The sequence below is a fragment of the Rana temporaria genome, chromosome 6 (assembly GCF_905171775.1).
Source record: "Rana temporaria chromosome 6, aRanTem1.1, whole genome shotgun sequence".
Taxonomy (NCBI): domain Eukaryota; kingdom Metazoa; phylum Chordata; class Amphibia; order Anura; family Ranidae; genus Rana; species Rana temporaria.
Window position 1 is genome coordinate 182626790 of NC_053494.1, and position 26143 is coordinate 182652932.

General features: G+C 46.9%; 1 protein-coding gene across 1 annotated transcript in view; it reads left to right on the plus strand.

Annotated features, from left to right (window-relative positions):
* Positions 1–26143, plus strand: part of ACVR1 (activin A receptor type 1) — a 109291-nt gene that overhangs the window by 71368 nt on the left and 11780 nt on the right. The window contains exons 7-8 of the mRNA XM_040357927.1: positions 20079–20354; positions 24444–24641. Coding sequence (XP_040213861.1) covers positions 20079–20354; positions 24444–24641 — 474 coding nt within the window. The remainder of the gene's footprint in view (positions 1–20078; positions 20355–24443; positions 24642–26143) is intronic.

Consider the following 26143-nt stretch of genomic DNA (forward strand, 5'->3'; position numbering starts at 1 on the left):
TGTTCATTTAAAGGTACAGTCCACCCCAAAACTTGATGTTGCATTTATATGTTGTTGCTGGCTTGTTTAAAGCCCAAAGGGCAAAAACAAAGTTTTCCCTTGTAGTGGTGCTGTGCCCTACACTGCACAGGTTAGCGGCTCATTTTTGTTTAGAGCAGTGGTCTCCAAACTGTGACCCAGGGGCCAGAAGTGGCCGTTTGCTTTTATTTGGCCCTTAGGGCACCATTTCATCCACGGATGCCAACAATGGGCCATAATCCACCCCCTTCCCCACTGACCCCAATGCAAGGGTACCATTTCATCCACGGATGCCAACAATGGGCCATAATCCACCCCCTTCCCCACTGACCCCAATGCAAGGGCACCATTTCATCCACGGATGCCAACAATGGGCCATAATCCACCCCCTTCCCCACTGACCCCAATGCAAGGGTACCATTTCATCCACGGATGCCAACAATGGTCCATAATCCACCCCCTTCCCCACTGACCCCAATGCAAGGGTACCATTTCATCCACGGATACCAACAATGGGCCATAATCCACCCCCTTCCCCACTGACCCCAATGCAAGGGCACCATTTCATCCACGGATGCCAACAATGGGCCATAATCCACCCCCTTCCCCACTGACCCCAATGCAAGGGCACCATTTCATCCACGGATGGCAACAATGAGCCATAATCCACCCCCTTCCCCACTGACCCCAATGCAAGGGCACCATTTCATCCACGGATGGCAACAATGAGCCATAATCCACCCCCTTACCCACTCACCCCAATGGCAAGGGCACCATTTCATCCACGGATGCCAACAATGGGCAATAATCCACCCCCTTCCCCACTGACCCCAATGCAAGGGCACCATTTCATCCACGGATGGCAACAATGAGCCATAATCCACCACCTTACCCACTGACCCCAATGGCAAGGGCACCATTTCATCCACGGGTGCCAACAATGGGCCATAATTCACCCCCTTCCCCACTGACCCCAATGCAAGGGCACCATTTCATCCACGGATGGCAACAATGAGCCATAATCCACCCCCTTACCCACTCACCCCAATGGCAAGGGCACCATTTCATCCACGGATGCCAACAATGGGCAATAATCCACCCCCTTCCCCACTGACCCCAATGCAAGGGCACCATTTCATCCACTGATGCCAACAATCGTTCATAATCGGCCCCCTCCCCACTCACCCCGTATGCAGGGGCACAATTCCTCCCAATGACACCAAAGATGGGGTATTGTATTTTTCCACTGACATCGGGACCTTTTCTATTACCAATAGCCATAGTATAGCCCCCAAAAAGTCTTAAGGACAGTAAACTGACCCTTTTGTTTAGAGAGTCTGGCGACCACTCATCTAGGGGATTGCAGAATATAGAGATACTAACCTTATCCTACCTGCACAAGACCAGTCCCTGTGGCTCTTGCCAAACCCTCCCCGCAGTCTTGTGTGGTGGACTGTTCCTGACATCATCACACCCTGCTCTGAGCGTCTGGAACAGTCCACCGCTGGGTTGTGGGGGGGAGTGCCGTTTGCCGGTAGAACAGAGGATTGGGTGAGTATACGGCTTTCTCCTCCTCTCCCCTGGACAAAACAAGTAGTTGACCTGTGCCCAGAGTTTGGCTTTAAAGCTTAAGTACAGGCGGCTATAAAAAACGCAAATCAATACAGAACTGTTTTCATTAGAAGTAGAGATGCACTGAAATTTCATCGGCTGAAAATTGTGTTTTTGCCATTTTCTCGAAAAAAGAAATAGGTGCTGAAAATGCATGCGATTTCACTGTGCTTATGGTGTGCTTGTGCGCTGCCTGATATTGCAGTGCGACTCAGACCAGTGCTCTGTGATAAAATGCAGCTTGTCTGCATTTTCTCACAGCATGCTGCATTGCAATTTGAATGGAACTCATGGGAAACGATTTCCTATGTGTCCCTGCGGTGAGACATTTTACCTTGTGGTAAAACGTCTGTCACCCCACATAGTGTAAATCACCCCTGCATAGTACACTACATATACAGTGACTACCATATTTATCGGGGTATTGCGCGCTCCGGCGTATAGCGCGCACCCCTAAAGTGGACCCGCTTTCCTGTGAAAAAAAGATTTTCTTTATCGTACATCACGGGACACAGAGCGGCATTCATTACTATATGGGTTATATGGAGTACCTTCAGGTGTAGACACTGGCAATCTCAAACAGGAAATGCCCCTCCCTATACAACCCCCTCCCATAGGAGGAGTACCTCAGTTTTTCCGCCAGTGTCTTAGGTGTTAGTCATGGTTTAGCTTGCCTCCACATCCTTGGGATTAGGTGAGCTAACCGGTTCTGTCCAAAAAAGCCTCAGCGCTAAAGTGGTCAGTAACCGGACCCCAAACCCTTGGGGTATAGCCCATAATGCTTTTCTTTTTAGAGAGCTGGACCCTGGGCCCAGAACTTAGAAACCTTTGGGTGCCTAATGTTTCTGTTGCCAGAGTGCTATATGGGCCCAGGACAGTGGATCCTTCATAGGAACCCAGGGCCTGAAGGTCTAGACATCCCCACCGAGATGGGGGAAGATTGGGCCTCTTGCTTGGCAAAGTCCTGCGGCATGGAGCAGGTAAGTGAGGGGAAAACTTGCGGAACTTGGTTCTTAGCAGGTTTTTTCTGGGGGGTCACAGGGGACATGCCTAAAGTTTTATGCACTGCATCTGGCAAACTAGTCACATATCATAAAGATAGGATGGCTCTATATGTATTATTCCCCATAAGATGTGACCTCCCTTGTAGTGTTGGAAAAGCATTGAGTGGGGCCTGTGTGATATAAAAGTATATGTGTGTGTCAGAGAGCTGTGCTTACCTGCAAGCCTCCAGGCGATGCTCCATTCAGTCTTCCTCCTCACGGCCTGCAAAGCAGGCAAAACGCTGACCTCCTCATGGTTCCAGGCTGCAGGCTGCAGTTTGCTGGAGCAGAGAGGTCCCTTCCTCCCAACCCCACCCCCCCCCCTGTCGGGAGGGGCATTTCCTGTTTGAGATTGCTGGGGGGGAAGGGCGGGTCAGTGGCTTAAGGAAGGGGCGGCCCTTCCTTGTTTGTTCCATATAGCTCATTCAATACTTTGGAACTGAGGAGGAAAGACCAGAACGGCAAGCACGGGGCGCCGAGGACACACAGTGGCCAGAAAGAATATTGCAGTCTTCAGAAAGACTGTTTTCAAGCCTAGGAATAGGCTGTTTCTTTTCCATCTCATAGTTTTTCTTGCAATACTACTCAGGGGGACAGAATGTTTTTTCTTTCCTAGATTTGAAAAAAAAAAAAAAAAAAAGAGAAGTGTCATCTAGGGGAGAGGAAGCATTTTTTATCCCCCAAACAGGTGTTTGGGCATTTAACTATTTATAAGTCCCAGGTACCAATAAGTAGCAGGTGTACCTCGGTATTGTACCATGGCATCAAAAAACAAGGGTACAAGAGGTGGGGATTCCCCCAGAGAGTCTGAGGTCTCGGACAAAGCTATGCCGCTGCTTTCCCCACAGGGAGCCTTGGGGCCATCGGGATCTGGGGCTGGAGCTGACGCGGGTCAGTCCAACCCTAAGATGGTCACGGAGGAGGTATTACTCACCTCTTTAAAAGAGATGCAGAAAAGCATGGGTAAAATGATAGCCGCAGCTATGCGGGGCAGTAAGCGGAATAGATCTCCGTCGCCCGAGCGCGGACCCTCAGAAGAGGAGGTCCTTTCCTCAGGGGAATTGGACGACCTCTTGGACAAGGACCAAGTAGGTTCAGGGATCGAGGATCCGGATACAGAGGAGTCTGGGGCAGTCTCCCTGAGGGAGAGCTGGTGGATTCAAGGATTGTCGGACTTGGTCCATAGGGCATTCAACTTGCCAGTACCAGATCTCCAGGTATCGACGGTTTCAGCTTTGGGCTCACTGAGGGCGCCTCAAAGCAATGCTGTGTTTCCGATCCATCCTCTATTAGAGGGAGTTTTGTTCCAAGATTGGAACAAGCCAGATAAGATCTTCTTACCACCTAAGAAGTTCTCTGTCCTATATCCTATGGAAGAAAAATTTTCCAAAAGATGGGCTACTCCTGCAGTGGACGCAGCCATCTCATGTGTTAACAAATCGTTAACATGCCCTGTAGAAAACATACAGGTGTTCAAGGATCCAGTTGATAAGCGCTTGGAAGCACTACTTAAGAACTCCTTCACTACTGCAGGGGCAGTAGTACAGCCAGCTGTGGCTGCGATTGGGGTCGCTCAAGCATTATCGGATCAATTTAAGCAGATGCTTAAACTTATTCCTGCCCAGCAGGCAGAAGAATTTTCGGATGTCCCTAAGGCCATATGTTTTACGGTAGACGCAATCAAGGATTCTATCCAGCAAGCGTCACGTTTATCGTTATCCCTTATCCATATGAGAAGACTCTTATGGTTAAAAAGCTGGGAGGCTGAGCCCCCATGCAAGAAGCTCCTGGTAGGGTTCCCCTTCCATGGAGGACGACTCTTCGGAGAAGACCTAGATAAATACATTCAGACCATTTCAAACGGCAAGAGTACTCTCTTGCCAACTAAGAAGAAGGTTCAGGGGCCTGCGTTTAAACGACGGTATTCCCCTGGGCAGGGGCCCTCTAATGCCAAGCAGTATCGACGGCCTCCTGCAAAAGCAAACTTCGGCTTCAACAGCAAATCACAAGGACAGGCTGTTGGAGGCAAAAGGCAGTGGTTTCGCAAACCAGCAAAACCAGCCCCCAAGCCAACCTTATGAAGGGGCGCCCCCACCCACGAAGGTGGGGGGAAGGCTGCGACTCTTTTCAGAGATTTGGGAAGCCAGCATTCCCGACGAGTGGGTACGGTCTTCCGTGGCCACAGGCTACAAATTAGATTTCCTAAGGTTTCCTCCTCCTCATTTCCAGAAGTCGAGGATTCCAAACGATCCGGAAAAGGGAGCCGCATTAAGATCGGCATTAGATCATCTACTTTCCCAGGAAGTAATAGTAGAGGTACCAGTCCTGGAACAGGGGCTGGGTTTCTACTCCAACCTATTCATCATCCCAAAATCCAATGGAGATGTCAGGCCAATTTTGGACCTAAAGATGGTAAATGCATATCTAAAGATCCGCTCATTTCGGATGGAATCCGTGCGGTCAGCAGCTGCCACACTCCAGAAGGACGACTTCATGGCGTCCATAGACATAAAGGATGCCTACCTTCATGTTCCAATTTATCAGCCACATCAAAGATATCTACGCTTCATGGTGGCTTCGCGTCACTTCCAATTCGTGGCGCTTCCCTTCGGGTTGGCTACGGCCCCCCGGGTGTTCACGAAGGTCCTAGCTCCGATCCTAGCCAAGCTAAGGATCCAAGGGGTCACGATCCTAGCATACCTGGACGACCTCCTAGTCATAGACCACTCGTCTCCCGGCTTGGAGCGAGCAGTGGCCCTCACGGTCCAATACCTCGAGAGGTTCGGCTGGGTCCTAAATCGAGAAAAGTCAGCTTTCCAGCCCACAAGGCAGTTGGAATATCTCGGCATGAGATTAGACACAGAACAACAAGGAGTGTTCCTACCTCTGAGGAAGGTAAAAGCCATCAAGGAATTAATCCTACTGGTTCTAAGCACTCGCATCCTACAGGCAGCCATCCTGTCAGCATGGAGCAGAAGGCCACAGGCCTTGGATATCCCGTTGCCGCTCTTATCAAGAGTCCGACAAAGTCTGTGTTGGTGGTTAGACCCTCAGAATCTACTGAAGGGGAAGTCTTTCAGCCCAGTGGCTTGGAAGATAGTGACCACAGATGCCAGCCTGACGGGCTGGGGAGCAATTTTGGATGGTTGCACTCGCCAAGGTACTTGGGCAAAGCCAGAGAAGCAGTTGCCCATCAACATCTTGGAGCTCAGAGCTGCTCGACTAGCCCTCAGGGCTTGGACGTCAAAATTGCAGGGGTTCCCGGTGAGAATTCAATCAGACAATGCCACGGCCGTGGCATACATAAATCACCAAGGGGGAACCAGGAGTCAAGCCGCTCAGAGAGAGGTGAGCTTGATTCTCCTATGGGCAGAGGCGCATGTGCCCTGCATATCGGCAATATTCATTCCAGGAGTGGACAACTTTCAGGCGGACTTCTTAAGCCGCCAGACTCTATGGCCGGGGGAATGGTCTCTGCATCCACAAGTCTTTCAAGCACTCTGCCAAAGATGGGGAGTGCCGGACGTGGATATCATGGCATCGAGACTCAACAAGAAACTAGACAGGTTCATATCCCGCTCAAGGGATCCGATGGCCTGCGGAACCGATGCGTTGGTTTGCCCTTGGCATCAGTTCAAACTTCTTTATGCGTTTCCCCCGCTCCAGTTACTACCCCGCCTGCTGCGCAGGATCCGGGTGGAACACATACCAGTCATCCTGGTAGCTCCAGCATGGCCCAGAAGGGCATGGTACTCACTCATCCTAAAGATGGTAGTGGGAGACCCTTGGACTCTTCCTCTACGGCCAGACCTGCTATCGCAAGGTCCGATCCTCCACCCTGCCTTACGGCATCTAAATTTGACGGCCTGGAAGCTGAATCCCTGATTCTCAGGGGTAGAGGTCTGTCTCAGAAAGTAGTCTCTACCCTAATCAGAGCCAGGAAACCGGTCTCTAGGGTGATTTATTACAGGGTCTGGAAGGCCTATGTAGGCTGGTGTGAGTCCAAGCGATGGCTTTCTCGCAAATTTACCATCGATAGAGTATTAAGTTTTCTCCAGCTAGGAGTGGATAAAGGATTGGCATTAAGCACAATCAAAGGACAGATTTCTGCTCTGTCAGTGTGGTTTCAGCGGCCGCTGGCCACCCACTCGCTGGTTAAGACCTTCCTTCAAGGGGTCTTACGTATTAGACCTCCAGTTAAATCCCCGCTTTGTCCGTGGGATTTAAATCTTGTTCTGTCAAGTTTACAGAAACAACCGTTTGAGCCGTTGGCTGAAATTCCTTTGGTTCTACTGACAAGGAAGTTAGTATTTTTGGTTGCCATAGTTTCCGCAAGAAGAGTTTCGGAGCTAGCGGCCTTATCCTGTAAGGAACCATATCTTGTTTTTCATAAGGACAGGGTCGTTCTCCGCCCTCATCCTTCCTTCCTACCGAAGGTCATATCCAGTTTTCATTTGAACCAGGATTTGGTATTACCATCCTTCTTCCCTAAACCTACTTCCAGAAAGGAAGGGTTGCTGCATACCTTGGATATTGTCAGGGCCATGAAGGCCTATCTTAAAGCTACAAAGAAGATCCGGAAAACAGATGTGCTGTTCATTCTACCGGATGGGCCCAAGAAGGGGCAGGCAGCTGCAAAGTCCACCATTTCTAGGTGGATTAAGCAATTAATCACTCAGGCCTACGGCTTGAAAGGGTTGCCTCCTCCAGTATCATTAAAGGCTCATTCTACTAGAGCCATGGGCGCCTCCTGGGCAGCACACCACCAGATCTCTATGGCTCAAGTTTGCAAGGCGGCAACCTGGTCTTCTGTCCACACGTTTACAAAATTCTACAAGTTGGACGTAAGAAGGAATACTGATACTGCCTTCGGGCAGGCAGTGCTGCAGGCTGCAGTTTGAGACCCTCGGATTCCGGGGGCTCCTCTTTTTTGAGTTAAATTTAAAATTTAAAATTATTTTTCTCAACTAAGTTGGATTTATTATGATTTGAGTATATCTATAAATTAAATCCTTTTGTCTTGGAGATGTTCTCCCTCCCCTCATTGTAAGCATTGCTTTGGGACATCCCATATAGTAATGAATGCCGCTCTGTGTCCCGTGATGTACGATAAAGAAAAAGAGATTTTTAATACAGCTTACCTGTAAAATCTTTTTCTTGGAGTACATCACGGGACACAGAGCTCCCACCCCTCTTTTTTGAGGACCATTTTGGGAGGCATACTGCTTGCTACAAAACTGAGGTACTCCTCCTATGGGAGGGGGTTATATAGGGAGGGGCATTTCCTGTTTGAGATTGCCAGTGTCTACACCTGAAGGTACTCCATATAACCCATATAGTAATGAATGCCGCTCTGTGTCCCGTGATGTACTCCAAGAAAAAGATTTTACAGGTAAGCTGTATTAAAAATCTCTTTTTTTTGTACTTAGTTTTGGTGTCTTGCGCAGCGTCCATCGGCGGCCTCGTCGGGTCCGGCGTTCGTCTGCGGCTTCGGGTGTCCTCTTCGTCGGGTCCGGCGTCCTCCCCGCTCGTTTCCCGCGCCGAGTTTGAATACTGCGCCGGCATATACCGAGCGCAGTACACTCGTGTATAGTCGGGCAGGCTCGGCTACTCGCGCGCTCACGTCCTGTACGTCCAGGACGTGAGCGCGAGAGGAGCCGAGACTGCCCGACTATACACGAGTGTACTGCGCTCGGTATATGCCGGAGCAGTATTCAAACTCAGCGCGGGTATCGGCGTATATCGCGCACCCACGATTTTGCAAAAAAGTGCGCGGTATACGCCGATAAATACGGTATATGAAATGTTTTTCCAATTGTATATTTGGTTTAAATTCTGTTCTGATTGTTTTGTTTTTGTTTAAAAATAAACAGACTTTACAATCATGTTATACTTACCTGCTCTGTACAATGGTTTTGCACAGAGCAGCCCAGATCCTCCTCTTCTCTGGTCCCTCTTCTGTGCTCCTGACCCCTTCCCTCCTGTTGAGTGCCCCCACAGCAACCAGCTTGCTATGAGGGCAACCAAGCCAAACCCCAGCTCCCTGTGTCCATTTAGAAATTTAGCTGCAGCCCCTCCCCACTCTTTCTTTCCTCATTGGCTGACTGACTTTGACAGCAGCGAGAGCCAATGGTGCTGCACTGCTGCCTCGTCCAATGAGGGGAGTCCTAGGCAGCCGAGACACTCCTGCAACATCGCTAGATCTAGAGCAGGGGTGGGCAAGCTGGGGCACTCCAGCTGTTGTGGAACTACATTTCTCCCATGGGGCATTGCAAGGCCGGTGATCTGCCGTGCTGGTTCCAGCTATCGTGGAAGTTCCAGCGCATGCGCAAGCTGATGTGCTGAGATGGTTCCAGCTATCAGGAAAGTTCCTTCAAGGACTGCGCAGGCGCAAACTTGCTGACGGAAATCCCCGAACCGCGGCCGGCATCCAGGGCGTCGTGGATTTCGAGGTATGGGCGTAAAATGAAGGATGGATGGCCGCACTCCAAACCAAACAGGTTGTCTTTATTTAAACGAACAGCAAAACATACCAGATCACAACAACAGAAACAGGAGGATAACCGACGTTTCGCACTGACTTGGTGCTTATTCATGAATAAGGGAGAGAAAAAAAGAATTGGTCAAAAAGGAATACGGATAAATATGACTGCAATTTATTAATTATCCACATAAAAAAAACACATTAATAACACAAAAAGTGCCAGTATCTCCACAGCACTAATAAAATTAGACGTTAGTCTAAACAAGGACAAGTGGCCACCACAATCATACACACAGCTTACACACACCTGCAGGAATCAAAGAACTGGGGCATGATAAAGAATATATAAATCACAGGGCTAGATTGAGGATAGTATAGCTGCAAAAAAATCTGTGAAGCTGGATACAGTTCCAATCAATTCTATCACCAGTTCATGGAGGACAAATTCCACATGGAGATGAAGTAGATAGAACTACAATTCAATGGTAGACAGCAGCAAGTAAGTCATTGGAAACACTGCTGGTTTGGCAGTGATAGGTGTGATTACCATATAATGGGATCTGTTTGAACCAAGCAAGGATTGCTGTAGAGGCTGCAATCAGCAAGATGTACCATACTTCGGTACAGCTGAAAAACCAGATCACAATATCAAAAACTGCTTAGATCTTACCACCCTTGGAAAGTAGTCAGTATCTGTAGATTTCAGAGATTCCTCTGGTTACAGAGGCCGGCGTTTTTTTGCAGATTCCTTCAGTGGTATGGTGGGAGGTGCGCCCTCAAATCAGGTCCTCTGCATACCAAGGCCAAACCATTCAGTTCCAGGGTGAATAGATGCCTTGTAATGTCTTTGAATGCTAGTAGATGGCAGTGTAGATAGGCAATAAGAAGTCAGCATGCAGTTTTAAATACTTGCTGTATGTCTCAAAGTGATGTCCGTGCAGTGGTGTATGCTGCAGTAAAAATAGATTCTTAAGTTGGGAGAGAAGGCCCCCAGTAAAAATATATTCAGGTGGATGTAGTGGTGGTCAGTCCTGCTTCATCGCTGATAAGCGTGATGCTTACATGTTTCGATCCTAACAGATCTTCATCGGAGCATCATCATCTCCGATGAAGATCTGTTAGGATCGAAACATGTAAGCATCACGCTTATCAGCGATGAAGCAGGACTGACCACCACTACATCCACCTGAATATATTTTTACTGGGGGCCTTCTCTCCCAACTTAAGAATCTATTTTTACTGCAGCATACACCACTGCACGGACATCACTTTGAGACATACAGCAAGTATTTAAAACTGCATGCTGACTTCTTATTGCCTATCTACACTGCCATCTACTGGCATTCAAAGACATTACAAGGCATCTATTCACCCTGGAACTGAATGGTTTGGCCTTGGTATGCAGAGGACCTGATTTGAGGGCGCACCTCCCACCATACCACTGAAGGAATCTGCAAAAAAACGCCGGCCTCTGTAACCAGAGGAATCTCTGAAATCTACAGATACTGACTACTTTCCAAGGGTGGTAAGATCTAAGCAATAAGCAGTTTTTGATATTGTGATCTGGTTTTTCAGCTGTACCGAAGTATGGTACATCTTGCTGATTGCAGCCTCTACAGCAATCCTTGCTTGGTTCAAACAGATCCCATTATATGGTAATCACACCTATCACTGCCAAACCAGCAGTGTTTCCAATGACTTACTTGCTGCTGTCTACCATTGAATTGTAGTTCTATCTACTTCATCTCCATGTGGAATTTGTCCTCCATGAACTGGTGATAGAATTGATTGGAACTGTATCCAGCTTCACAGATTTTTTTGCAGCTATACTATCCTCAATCTAGCCCTGTGATTTATATATTCTTTATCATGCCCCAGTTCTTTGATTCCTGCAGGTGTGTGTAAGCTGTGTGTATGATTGTGGTGGCCACTTGTCCTTGTTTAGACTAACGTCTAATTTTATTAGTGCTGTGGAGATACTGGCACTTTTTGTGTTATTAATGTGTTTTTTTTATGTGGATAATTAATAAATTGCAGTCATATTTATCCGTATTCCTTTTTGACCAATTCTTTTTTTCTCTCCCAATTTTTGATATGCAGTACTAATTTAGAGGAATGCAGATGGTAGTATTTAATATTATATCTATGACCACCATCAAATCGGATAAGATGATCTGGTTAGTGTGACTAATGCAGGATTGCCTCTTGTCACCTAACTTTGACTGCTTTGGATGAGTCACCATTGCCTATATTTTTTGTGAATTATTTTGGTTATTCATGAATAAGCACTAAGTCAGTGCGAAACGTTGGTTATCCTCCTGTTTCTGTTGCTGTGATCTGGTATGTTTTGCTGTTCGTTTAAATAAAGACAACCTGTTTGGTTTGGAGTGCGGCCATCCATCCTTCATTTTACGCCCATGCTTGCCTAGTGCACTGCCAGCACCCTTGGAATCCTACACCTGTGTATGACCCTATAGCAGACCCACCTTGAGCGGTGATTTTCCTTCTTCTATTGCTTGTGGATTTCGAGGTAAGTGGCCAGTCTGTGCTCGGACGGCTTGCTCCGCTCGCTCGGCCTCCTGGCTCTTTTTTCAACATCCTCCAATCCACGGGGATGTTAAAGAATGAGCCTGGATGCCGGGCGAGGTTCGGAGATTTCCGTCGGGAAGTTTGCGCCTGCGCAGTCAGTGAAAGAACTTCCCCGTTAGGGGAACATTGAGGACAAGTCACCGGCAGTTACAATTACTCCCAGAGGCATGATGGGACTTGTAGTTCTGCAACAGATGGAAGGCCCCACGTTGCCTACCCCTGATTTAGAGGGACCTCGGGTAAGTATTGGGGAGCGGGGGGGGGGGCGCACAATGAAGGCTTTTTTCTTAATGCATAGAACACATTGACATTAAAAACAAAAACAACTTCTGCCTTTACAATCACTTTAGAAGTAATGGATGTTAACATCAAGTGACATTTCCTTTTATTCCTGGCTGTTTAATCTCGTTTTACTGAGTCGTTTTCCTCCCAGAGTTTCCCTTTTTTGGCTGCTTTTGTTTCCGGAAACGCACATTCCAGACATTTTGTTTTCTTTTCCATCTCATTGCACGCGGTGTACCTCACCTGTAAATATGTTTGCATGTTGAGACAGCAGTGCAGCATTCCTCGCACTGAGATAGGCTGAGCAGCACCTAGCCGGATACACGGCGTCCCCGCAGAGGATCTGCTCAATTGGGTGTCTATCCACAGCGCCTGGGGCTTTTCTTTCTGCATTCCGTATAATTTCAGTTCCTTTTTCTTGAAGGTTTTACAAGCACATTCTTACTGTCTAGGCAAGTCCCTCTTCTTTTTGTTGCGGCTGGTTCTCACATTTTAATAGCTGGATTATGTTTAACACCACGCGTAGCAGTAAACAGGAGGTGAGGAGTGGAATGAGTCTCTACTTGACACATTGCACAATGCTCTGATATTGGCGGCGCTGAGCTTCTGAGCTTAGGTGAGGGATTAGCCGTGTGAAAGAAAAAGGGTGGCTCTATTACGGTTACTTTTTATTGTCTGTTGTTTATTACCAAGCTTTAAAAACTTTTCATTCTTTAATTCCCTGGTGCCCAACCTGCAATCCTTTGGCACTCATTGCGCGGCCCTCGTGGCCCTTGTAGACAGTCTGTGTTTTTGGTTCTTACTCAAGCCAAGCAAGTGAAACAATCTCTGTAGCTTTAATGTTTTTTGTTTTTTTTTCACACTATATTTTTCTATGCTAGCCATCTGTTTTTCATGTTTTTCTTTGCCCTAATCTTTACAGTGATCACATTTTAATTGGCTATTGGGAGCACAGAAGGAAACATTGCTTTGGAAAGGGGCTGTAATCTTTAGCAGTCTTATGTAATGTGTCAACTTTTTATTGCTACCCTTAAAGTGGATCTAAAGGCAGAAGGTTTTTTTTTTTTACTTTAAAGTGGAGGTTCACCCAAAAAATTTTTTTTTTAACATTAGATTGGGCCTAATTACGGGAAGGAGAATCGGGTGTTTTGTTTAAAATCAATGCAGTACTTACCGTTTTAGAGATAGATGTTCTCCGCGGCTTCCGGGTATGGGCTGTGGGACTGGGCGTTCCTATTTGATTGACAGCCTTCCGACCGTTGCATACAGCGCGTCACCAGTTTCCGAAAGTAGCCCAACGTCGGTGCGCAGGCGCCGTATAGAGCCGCACCGACGTTCGGCAACTCGTGACGCGCTGTATGCTACCGTCGGAAGGCTGTCAATCAAATAGGAATGCCCAGTCCCGAAGACCATACCCGGAAGCGGCGGAGAACATCTATCTGTAAAACGGTAAGTACTGCATTGATTTTAAACAAAACACCCAATTCTGCTTCCCGTAATTAGGCCCAATCTAATGTTAAAAACATTTTTTTGGGTGAACTCCCGCTTTAAGAGAAGTATCGGTTTTGGGTTTTTCCCATAGTCATACTTACCTCGGTGGATGGAGCATCAGACCGATGCTGCTCCTGTCCCCTGGGATCTCTGCACTGAGAACCGAGCCACCGAACATCGCTGATGGCTCGGTTCTCTCTCCTGCTCTGACCCTCCATGCTCATTGGAGCTCTGAGCTGTGGAGGGGCTGGGAGCAGCCGTCTCAGCGGCTCGCTGAGACTGCCATCAATCAAGGCAGCTGGCGGATCCAGACTTGGGAAGTCGGGATGACGTGGTGCCTCGACTGATGGCAGTGAAGTCAGTAGAGAAAGGACTTCAGACCGCTCTCCTCTGAAAACTGGTCACAGGAGTGCAAAACTAATTGTACTCCGGTGACCCAGAGAAGCCCAGCCTAAAAAGCTCCGGCTGGACTTCTCCTTTTTAATGCATTCTCTGCATTAAGGTAAAAAAAAAACCTTTGTGCATCTCCCCCTTATACGTAGCTCAATCTTGATCCAGCACTGTGCCCGGCAGCATCAGCGCTCTCAGCTTTCTTTCTCCTCACTGGACAGAGGCAGCAGTGGGAGCCATTGGCTCCTGCTGCTGTCAATACCAGCTAGTGAGCGGGGGCAGAGTCAAGACAAGAGCACAGATGGGGTTCGAGCCTGCATGAGTACACACCTAGCAGGGGGCAACAACCTGTATATCATGATCTACCAGTAGATCGCAAACAGGTGACTGATAGATCGTAGTCTGGGCTTGCTAATCCACCATCCCAGAGCATCAAACGGAGCAATGCAGACAGACTACTTGTAAAATTGGAGCTATAGTAGGGAGCAAGAGCCAATGCCTCCTCTTTAGTGTTGGCTCCTGTCCCATGCGGAGTGACACAAACTGCATTCCACCTCTTATCCCATCTAGAGGTCTCCAGAGTGGTGCCAGCAGCAGGAAAGATCTTCAGGTCAGTGTGAAGCAATACGCTGGGCATAATGGTATAGGGCTGCTTTCATGCTGATGCACTGCAGTTTGCCCAGACCGTCGGTGCAGTGTACATGCAGGAAACTACACTGTGTCCAGTGATTTTTGACTCCTCCTATTTTGTTCAGGTCGATCTCCACCTCTTTAAACGGGAGTTCACCCGAAAAAAAATTTTTAACATTAGATTGATGCTCATTTTGTCAAGGGGAATCTGGTAGTTTTTTTTTAAAAATGAAGCAGTACTTACCGTTTTAGAGGGCGATCTTCTCCACCGCTTCCGGGTATGGTCTTCGGGACTGGGCGTTCCAATTTGATTGACAGGCTTCCGACGGTCGCATACGTCGCGTCACGAGTAGCCGAAAGAAGCCGTTGGTGCGGCACTATACGTCGCTTGCGCTCCGATGTTCGGCTACTTTCGGAAAATCGTGACGCGATGGATGCGACCGTCGGAAGCCTGTCAATCAAATAGGAACGCCCAGTCCTGAAGACCATACCCGGAAGCGGCGGAGAAGATCGCTCTCTAAAACGGTAAGTACTGCTTTGATTTTTAAAAAACTAGCCGATTCCCCTAGACAAAATGAGCATGAATCTAATGTTAAAAATTAACATTTCTGGGTGAACCTCCACTTTAAGGTTGCCTACCCCTGCCTTATAGCAAGCGGCTTGCTGTTGGGTGCACTTGCCAAGGGGGTGAGCATCGGTGGGGGACCAGAGAAGTGGAGCATTGGGGCTGTTCAATGTTTTTTTCACAGAATAGAGGAGGCAAGTATGACATGATACTTAAAAATAAAAAAATAAAATAAAAAAGTAGGTTTACAATTACTTTAAAGCGGATGTGCCACTAAAAAACTATATTAAAAGCAAGCAGCTACAAATACTGCAGCTGCTGACTTTTAATATAAGGACACTTACCTGTCCTGGAGTCCAGCGGTGATCGCAGCAGATGACGAGCCGATCGCTCGTCACCCTGCTGCTCCCCCCTCCATCCACGGTGAGGGAACCAGGAAGTGAAGCGCTCCGGCTTCACTGCCCGGTTCCCTACGGCGCATGCGCGAGTCGCGCTGCGCCCGCCGATTGGCTCCCGCTGTGTGCTGGGAGCCGAGTGTTCCCAGCATACAACGGGGGGGGCGACGGGAAGCGGAGGAAAAACCCGTCCTTTGCCCGTATCGTAGGGCCGGAAGTGGGTGCAGATACCTGTCTGTAGACAGGTATCTGCACCCCCCTCCCCCCTGAAAGGTGTCAAATGTGACACCGGAGGGGGGGAGGGTTCCGATCAGCGGGACTCCACTTTAGAGTGGAGATCCGCTTTAACCACTTGAGCTTTGGAAGGTTTTCCCCCTTTCATGACCAGGACATTTTTTGCCACCACGCTTCTTTCATTGGCAATTGTGCGGTCATGCAACGCTGTACACAAATTACATTTTTACTATTATTTTTGCACACTATAGATCTTTCTTTTGGTGGTATTTAATCACTACTGGGTTTTTTATTTGTTGCAATATAAACAAAAAAAAAAGACCCAACATTTTGAGAACAAAATATTTTTTACTTTCTACTATAAAAAATTCCAATAAAAAATTAAAAAAATAATTTCTTTATAAATTTAGGCCAAAATATATCCCTTTAGATGTCTTTGGTTAAAAAAAAGAAATCCCAGTAAGTGTATATTGATTGGTTTGCACGAAAGTTATTGCATCTACAAATGATGGGATATATACTGGACTTTTATGATTATACGAATGGCAGTGATCAGCGACTTTTACAGTGGAACTGTGATCGGGGGGCAATTTGACACTGACATCACCAGTGGCACTAGAACAATGATTGGTGCTAATACAATGCATTTCACTGTACTAATGACACTGGCTGGGAAGATGTTAAAATCTAGGAGCAATCATGGGGTTAGCTGTGTGCCTAACAAGTGTAATGTGTGCATTATGTGCTGCTTTTACTAGTAGATGTGGCTGATTTTTGCTCTGTGTATAGGCCCCTGTTTTTAAAGGAGTTCCACCCACAATTTCACTTTTTAAATATAAATACCCCTGTAATACACAAGCTTAATGTAGTCTAGTAAAGTTAGTCTGTAAACTAAGGTCCGTTTTGTTAGGTTGTTAAAGCATTTAGTTAGTTTATAATCTAGAAATAGACCGTGGCCATCTTAAGTGTGGGCATCATGAAGCCAGACTGTATGCCTTCCTGGATTTCAGCCTTGCAGATCTCGCACATGCTCAGTGCTGCACAAGCGATGTAATAGGTTTCAGTCAGGTTTCCATAGCAACTGGAGTGTCAGAGGAAGTTGCCGCCCCTTCTCTATGCAAATAGGCTATTTGCAAAGACTACTGGGATACATGATGCCTATCCCAGAAACCCTTGCGAATAGCCTTGTGACTTAGTTAATAGCCTAGGCTAATAAGGAGGAGGAAGTAATGAAGGACTACAAAATAAAGGTATTTACAAGCAACAAAATAAATAAATAATTGTCCATTCTGAACACTATGAGATTAGAGCATGCAGCACAGACAAACATAAAAAAATGGGTGGAACTCCACTTTAAACACAGGGCTCTGTGCTGAGATTAGCAGGTCCTGGCCATAAAGCGTTGGCCAGGACCTGCTGATTGGCTTGCGCTGTACCCATTCACAGCCAAATGGGGGCGCCGGGCTATGAACATCAGCGTGATCCGGCAGAGCAGCCGCCCTGTTGCCGAAAGTGGTTAAAGGGGTTGTAAAGGTACAATTTTTTTTCTCCTAAATAGCTTCCTTTACCTTAGTGCAGTCCTCCTTCACTTACCTCCTCCTTCCATTTTGCTTTTAAATGTCCTTATTTCTTCTGAGAAATTTTCACTTCCTGTTCTTCTGTCTGTAACTCCACACAATAATGCAAGGCTTTCTCCCTGGTGTGGAGTGTCGTGCTCTTCCCCCCCTCCCTTGGACTACAGGAGAGTCAGGACGCCCTCTAACACACAGCTCCTTTCTCTATCTGCAATGTGGAGAGCATCCTGACTCTCCTGTAGTCCAAGGGAGGGGACGAGCACGACACTCCACACCAGGGAGAAAGCCTCGCATTACTGTGTGGAGTTACAGACAGAAGAACAGGAAGTGAGGATTTCTCAGAAGAAATAAGGACATTTAACGGAAGGATGAGGTAAGTGAAGGAGGACTGCACTAAGGTAAAGGAAGCTATTTAGGCAAATTTTTTTTTTTTACCTTTACAACCCTTTAAAGAAGACCTGTCACACAGTTGGACATTTTTTTAAACTTGACTTATGCAAAGCAAAGGTTACCTTTTGATGGGAAATACATGTCAAGCATACAGTAGCTACAGAGATGGTATTATAAGTTATATGCAAATTTAAACATCGTGTTCTCTCACCCAAGCCTTCCTATTGGTCATTCCAGCAGACAAGGAAACAAAAAAGGGAAGCGCCACCTAAGTGCAATATATCAGATACTATGTATAATCTCAAAAGAAATGCAATTACAAAACAGGCTCATCAGGGTCTCATGATGCGCGGTGCGGTCCGGTCTCAGGTCCATCTTGATCCACAGATCTGCAGGCAGGGAGAGAAATCCATCCTGTGGCCACCAGGAAACGGCCAGGTTCAGCATGGAGACACAGATGATGACGTTACCAGATTAGGCCTGTAGAAGGAGCTTGTCTCCGAGCGCGTAGCCTGTTGTTTCTAGTCTCACCTTCCTTCCGGTGCTCTCCCTGGTCCCGCTCTCTGGTAACGTCATCATCTGTGTCTCCACGCTGGACCTGGCTGTTTCATGGTGTCCACAGGATGCACTTAGGTGGCGCTTCCCTTTTTTTGTTTCCTTGTCTTCCCCTAACAGAGTTGGCTTTTCTCTGAGGACAGCTGCCGCCCATCATCTTCCCATCTCCTTCCTTTTTAGGATTGGTCATTTTGTACCACTATATGTATAAAACGGTGACTGTTTTCTAGACATATACATTGCACGCTTTTGAAGTGTTCGGTTGTACCAGTGTTTGCGCTAACAGTTTATTCCAAATTTCTCTATCCCAGCAGACAAAACAGGAGGCTTGAAAGATGGCAGAAGGTTTTAGTTTAAGCCCACTTAAAGCACAAATCCAGCTTTCAAAATGGGAGGAGTCCAAGATCACTGGGTGGGATAGTCTGCACCGGAAACGGAGTGCATGGTGTAAACTAGAGCCATTGGAATACATGGAAAACACTGTGCATGCATTTTTAGTGCAGGGAAAAAAGCGCACAGAACGGCATCTGGTGTGAACTGGCCCTTATGCCGTGTACACACGACCGTTTTTCGGCATGAAAACAACGACGTTTTTCCAACTTCATCATTAAAAACGATGTTGCCCACACACCATCGTTTTTGAAAAATGATGAACAAAGCGCGGTGACGTACAACACGTACGACGGCACTCTAAAGGGGAAGTTCTATTCGCCTTTGGGCTGCTTTCGCCGATTCCATGTTGGTAAAAGACAATTTGCGCTTTTTTGTCTGTTACAGCGTGATGAATGTGCTTACTCCATTATGAACGGTAGTTTTACCAGAACGAGCGCTTCCGTCTCATAACTCGCTTCTGGGCATGCGCGGGTTTAAAACGTTGTTTTAGCCTACACACGATCATTTTTTACAACCCGAAAAACAACATTTTTCAGAAGCCGAAAAACGATGTGAAGCCCACACATGATGATTTTAAATGACGTTTTTAAAAACGTAATTTTCTTTCATGCCCAAAAACGACCGTGTACACGTGGCATTAGGGTTTACAACCACTTAAGCATTTAGGATTGCACTATTGGAAGAACCTTGTGACATCACATAACCATCCACAAACATTAGTCAAGTATATAGTGAAATCTTGGGGGGAAAAAAGTCAGTGTCTGACTGCGCAATATCGCAGTCTCGTTAGAAGTCACATCACTAGTGTAAAAAATATTCCATTATACATGCCATAGTTTGTAGAACCATTGCGCAAACCAATCAATATACGCTTATTGGTTTGTTTGCTTTTACCAAAAATATGTAGCTAAATACACATTGGCTTAAATTTATGAAGGCTTTTTTTTTATTGGATATGTTTTATAGCCGAACGTAAAAAAAATCTAATCTCTGATGTTCAAATACGACCAAAAGAAAGCTCTATTTGTGGAAAAAAAAATATTACATACATTTTATTGGGGTACAGCATTGCATGACCGCGCAATTGTCAGTTAAAGTAATTCAGTGCTGTGTCACAAAAAATGGCTTTGTCATGAAAGGGGTAAATCTTCTGGAGGTCAAGTGGTTAAAACAATTTTGTATGAGGCACATCTGTCTTCATTACATGAGATTTTCACTTTTAATAAGTTGGATTTATTCTTGCTTGGGCTTAACAGGTTTGTCCGGCAGGCTAAGCTGAACACGACTACTATGAAATTGGCACCTAAAAGGCTACTGAAGGTGGCTTTCTGCTGCTTTGTGGCTTGCAGAATCTGCCCCATTGTCTCTATCATTAAACTGTCTGCTGTATTAAAATTGATTTGTCCCTCATGTCTCTCCTTTTTGTTTGTGAAGGTTTTATCGCCTCGGACATGACTTCCAGAAACTCCAGCACTCAGCTGTGGCTGATTACTCACTATCATGAAATGGGATCTCTCTACGATTACTTGCAAGTGACGACCTTGGACACTGTGATGTGCCTCCGCGTCGTCTTGTCCATCGCCAGCGGACTGGCACATCTACACGTAGAGATATTCGGCACCCAGGGAAAGCCGGCCATTGCTCACCGAGATTTGAAGAGCAAGAACGTTCTTGTGAAGAAGAATGGCCAGTGCTGTATAGCAGATCTAGGTAATCTTCGCTTTGTTTTTTTCCAGGTCAAACCAAATCCACAAACATGGGTTTATTTCAATCGCTGGGGTTTATTAAAGCAGACCTGTCATTACAGAATTGTAAAAAAGAAGCCATCGTTGCCTCATGTTGATATTCACTTGTTCAAAAGCAAAGAAGTCTGAGGCCCCGTACACACGTCCGAGAAACTCGACGAGCAAAACACATCGTTTTGCTCGTCGGGTTCCTTGTGAAGCCACCGAGGATCTCGGCGAGCCAAGTTTCCCCATTGACTAACGAGGAAATGGAGAACATGTTCTCTATTTGGCTCGACGAGATCCTCCTCGGTTTCCTCGGCCAAAAGTGTACACATGACCGGGTTTCTCGGCAGAATACGGCTCCGATCGAGTTTCTGGCTGAATTCTGCCGAGAAACTCGGTCGTGTGTACGGGGCCTGAGACGTTTGGAAGGGAAAGGAGGACACGGCAAAGTAGTTTCTGACAAAAGGGTGCAGTTGGTTTGATCCATTTTGGCCAGAATAAATGAAAGCTGGACTTCGTTAAACATAACTTATGACCCTTGCAATGCAATGTGGTTCCACCTGTACTGAAAGGGTGAAATGTTTTGTCCATGGGAAACCTTAAAAGCAACTGTATAAACTCCTTATTCCTTGAACCCCCACCCACCCCCGGCTTCCTTCTAGCTATGCCACTAGTACCCTGAGGCTAGATTCACATTGTTGCGTATCGGGATTGCGCACAAGATCATGCAGGGTTCTGGCGTGCGCCGTGTACGGAGTGCAGGGTTCTGGCGTGCGCCGTGTACGGAGTGCAGGGTTCTGGCGTGCGCCATGTACAGAGTGCAACCCCCAAAGCTTCCTTGCATCTCTCTTCTACCTAGTCCAGCTCTAGTACCTCCCTGTGTAGATGGCTCTACCTCGCCTTGCAGGGAGTTCGTTCTCGCTCCCAGATTCTTGAGATATTTCTCTCTATGGTGTGAGCACATGCAGGGATCTGTTAGTTCCGGGAGCGGCTGTGAGCAAAGCTGTCCCTTGTGAACACAGAAGCCTTCTGTGTTTGCAAGAGACAGTGGGGAGCGGGCGTGGATGGCGAGAGCCTGAGGTGGCCGAATGGCGCTCTGCCATGACAAGGCCTGGTAGGCCAGATTTGGCATATGGGCCCTTTGGTGAGGAACAAGAAGAAATGGGGGACAGGCACAGACTTCCTCGAAGTTGCTGTTCCCATATTAGAAAGCCAAGACTTTTGTGGTGCTATGAATGAACAATGACAAGATGTTCTGGTACCATAGGATGCCAGAGGATTGACGTGGCACAACCAGTTCAATGCCACAATTTTAATATAGCGTTGCTTTAAGCAGGCATTTTACTCTTTGTTAGACCTGGTGATGCACAGTAACCAGGCCGGTAATATAGCCTACACTGCAAGGAGAAATGATGTCTGATGTCGTCTTTATTACTTAGAGAGCTTACATTAGGCAAACACACAGAGCTTCTAGCGAGCAGGGCCCTCTGATTCCTCCTGTATTGAATTGTATTGTACCTGTACTGTTTGCCCTAATATTGTAAAGTGCTGTGCAAACTGTTGGCCCTTTATAAATCCTGTATAATAATAATCAATGGCTTTGAACACTGGGCATTTGTCTAATGGTTTTCATTCCAGCATTGTCCAGAAGGTGGCAGCCTTTCTCGTCCTGTACTCTGAATCTTTACTATAGAATCGTGGTACATTTGGGTTTTACATTACAAATAAAGCATCTGAACAGTTTTGTGATTCTAAAGGGACTTGGGTAGTAATAATCAGCGTGCTATCGTTATTTTTACAGTTATTTTGTTACAGCAGATTACACTGTAGTTTAAATGTAACTGGTTACATTACATAGGAGATCTTTTAAATGGAGTGAATTTCCGGGACTGGGGTGTGATGGTGCCCACGCCCTGCACTGCTGATGGAAATACCCACCTATGGGGTGCAGACAATCAGAGGATTGTGTACACAGCTCACAAGACATTGTGATTACATTGCATTACAAATCCTTTGGCTGGTAAAACATTTGCAGTGTAATTATTTTAAATGTATATTTAGTGGTTTGGATGAGTTGTCTTTTAAAGCCTAAACCCCCCCCCCCCCCCCTGCACTACAGGGATTAAATGATTAGGTCTAGGAGGTTGCAGAAGAGGCTGTATTACTTACCTGACCCCCACCTTCACAGCAGGCTGTGTTGATCTCTGCAACTGCTCCTTTGTAAGCTGCGCCCAGCCTGCCCCCCGCCTCCTACAATACAGGGTTAATAGCCCCCCACTGTACATGACGCCTGGGCTCCACCCACAGACCAGAGCTCCAGGGAGATGAGAATTCTGGAGCAGGAAGTCTGGTAAGTAATGCAGCCTCTTCTGCAACCCCCTGGTCATACCCTTGCAGTAAGAGGGGCCCCATAGTAGAGCTGGGCGATTTTGGCCCCAAAAAAAAATCAGCGATTTAAAAAAAAAAAACTTGATTAAAATCCATTTTTTTTTCTCCTGATGGACACCGCGCCGGTCCTAAGTTTTTAGGCGAGGCTTCAGCCTAGTCCGCCGGGATCCTGAAAAAAGGCCGCGGACTAGGCCGAAGCCGTAGCCTCGCCAAAAAATCCTGCCCGCAGCTCGCCGTGATCCTGGGAAAAGGCCGCGAGCCTCGTCTGTCCTGCAACTTTTTCCCAGGATCAGGGGATTGCAGAAAAGGCTGCATTACTTACAAGACTTCCTGCTCCTGCTTCCTGAGCAGCTTACAGGGAAAAGGCCGCGAGCGACGTCTGGCCTCGCAACCTTTTCCCAGGATCGGGACGAGCTGCGGGCAGGATTTTTTAGGCGAGGCTGCGGCTTTGGCTTAGTCCGTGGAGCGCTGGTCCTATTGGGGGGGGGGGGGGGAAATCGAAACGTATACATCTACAGATACGCCGCGTAAGTGTGAATGTGCACCGTCGCATCTATGCGCCGTGCCCATAGAACTAGATACGCCTGAAAATAGGCTTCCTACGACCGACTTAAGTTTCCTACCCCGTCGTATCCTGGGCGCGTATTTACGCTGGCCGCAAGGGGCGCTCCCATTCATTTACAATTTGAATATGCAAATGAGTGAGATACGCAGATTCACGAACGTACTTGCACCCGTCGCTGTAATATACGTGGTTTGCGCAAGTCGTACGTCCGGCGTAAAGTTAAGCCTCATAAAGCAGGTGTAAGTCATGTTAAGGTATGGACCAGGGAAAAGCCGTCGTATGTTATGTCGTTTACGTAGTAGTAGTACGTGAATAGGGCTGGGCGTAGGTTATGTTCACGTGGTAGGCAGTGATTCGACATATCTTAGGGAGTATTTCCGAAGTGATTCTGAGCATGCGCACTGGGATGCGTCCACGGGACGGCGCATGCGCCGTTTGTTCGGCCCATCATTTGCATGGGGTCACGGTTCATTTAAATGGATCACGCCCACTTCCACCTATTTTGAAGTAGGCCGGCTTACGCCGAAGAATTTACGTTACGCAACGTTGGGAGCAAGTGCTTTGTTAATACTGTGCTCGCCGCTCTGCGCGACGTCGGCGTATCGTATATTCAATACGCCGGCATAACTATGCGCCGAGGAACGAGAATCCGGGCCAATATGTAGAATATTATGCATCGGCCTAAACTGAGGGAAAAAAATGTTTTTTTTATATATTTTTGGGGGATATTTATTATAGCAAAAAGTAACAAATATTCATTTTTTTCTAAATTGTCGCTCTGTTTTTGTTTATAGCGCAAAAACTTAAAACCGCAGAGGTGATCAAATACCTTTAAAAGAAAGCTCTATTTGTGGGGAAAACAAGGACGTCATTTTTGTTTGGAAGCCACGTTGCACGACCGTGCAATTGTCAGTTAAAACGACGCAGTGCCTAATCGTAAAAAGTGCTCTGGTCTTTGACCAGCAATATAGTCCGGGGGTTAAGTGGTTAACAAGAGGAAATAACGCCACAAAAGTGACACAGCAGCTTTATTGGATCCCCCCCCCACTGTCTCTAAAAAGATCTTTAAAGCAGATTTTTGATCTATTGCCAACGCCATGTTTCTTGCCGTTTCAGGATTGGCCGTGATACACTCGCAGTCCACCAATCAGCTGGATGTTGGGAATAACCCCCGGGTGGGGACGAAACGGTACATGGCTCCAGAAGTTTTAGATGAGACGATCCAGGTGGACTGTTTCGACTCTTACAAGAGAGTGGACATTTGGGCTTTTGGACTGGTCCTCTGGGAAGTTGCCAGACGAATGGTTAGCAACGGTAAGTTGTTTTGTTTTTCCCGTCTCCTGCCATCCATTCCATCCCATCTCTCTTCGTCCTGTCCTTCTTAGAACTGCTGGCTCAGGCTGCTATTTTGAACTAATAAAGTTTGTTGAGTGTTATTTAGATCTGAACTGTCACCTAATTTTAAAGATTTGTGTTGCTGTGTTTCAGCGTTGTGTCTGGCGACTCTCCTTAGCTGCCCTGTGGGGTGTTCAAAGTTTCATCCATAAATATATCTCTGTTTATTTCAGTTATAAATAAGGTCATTTTATTTTTAAAGTGAGGACAGAATAGTAGTCCTATGTTTAAGGATGTTTATTATTAATGCGCTTTTCCTGCTAGGGACCTATTCATAATTCATGTGTTCTTAATATTACCTATTTCTTAAAGTGGAAGCAAACCCTTACTGTAAATTTGTACCCACAGGTAAGCCAATAATAAGGCTTACCTGTAGGTACCATGAATATCTTCTAAACCTGTACCGTTTTAGGAGACATTCACACTGCATGCACCCGGTGATGTCTCTGAAGGGACGGTATACCCGTGCCGTCTCTTCCTGCGATGCATACTAGCACATTATGCCTTTGTAGTGCAGGGATCTTAAAAATACGGCCCTCCAGCTGTTGCGGAACTACACATCCCATGAGGCATTGCAAAACTCTGACATTCACAGACATGACTATGTCCCGATACCACTTTTTTGAGACCGAGTACAAGTACCGATACTTTTTTTTTCAAGTACTCGCCGATACCGAATACCGATACTTTTTTTTAATGTCATGTGACAGTGGTGGTATTTTTTTTACATTTTTTTTTTTTGGGGGGGGGGGGGGTGAATTGTCAGTGTGTTTGTTTTTTTTGTTTTTTTATTTCCATTTTTATTTTAATTTTTTTATATTTATTGCAATTTTTTTTTTTTATCAGCCCTGTTGGGGGTCTTTGAGATATCAGGGGTCTTAAAAGACCTCTGTAATCTTCCCTTTAAGACAGAGAAAGGGACTAAGGACACAGATTCCCCAGTCCCTTTCTCTGCAGCCTCAGCTGAAATGAATGGAGGGAAGCTCCTCTCCATTCCTAAACTGAAGCATCGTAAGCACAGGTTACGATGCTCAGTTATGTGAATGGACAGAGTCAGTGATCACTGACTCTGTCCATTCTGAAAAGGTAGGAGCCGGATTTGGCGGCTCCTACCTCCGCTCTCCATCCTCACAAATTGAGGGGGGAGAGCGGCACGGACGGACGGGGGGGGGGGAGAGAAGAGCGACACGGACAGGGGGAGAGAAGAGCGGCACGGGGGGGGGGAGTTCACGGAGCACGGGAGGGGAGGAAAGAGTTCACGGAGCACGGGAGGGGAGGAAAGAGTTCACGGAGCACGGGAGGGGAGGAAAGAGTTCACGGAGCACGTGAGGGGAGGAAAGAGAGCACGGGAGGGGAGGAAAGAGTGCACGGAGCACGGGAGGGGAGAAGACTTGCAACTCCCCTGCCTGCCCAGGTATCGG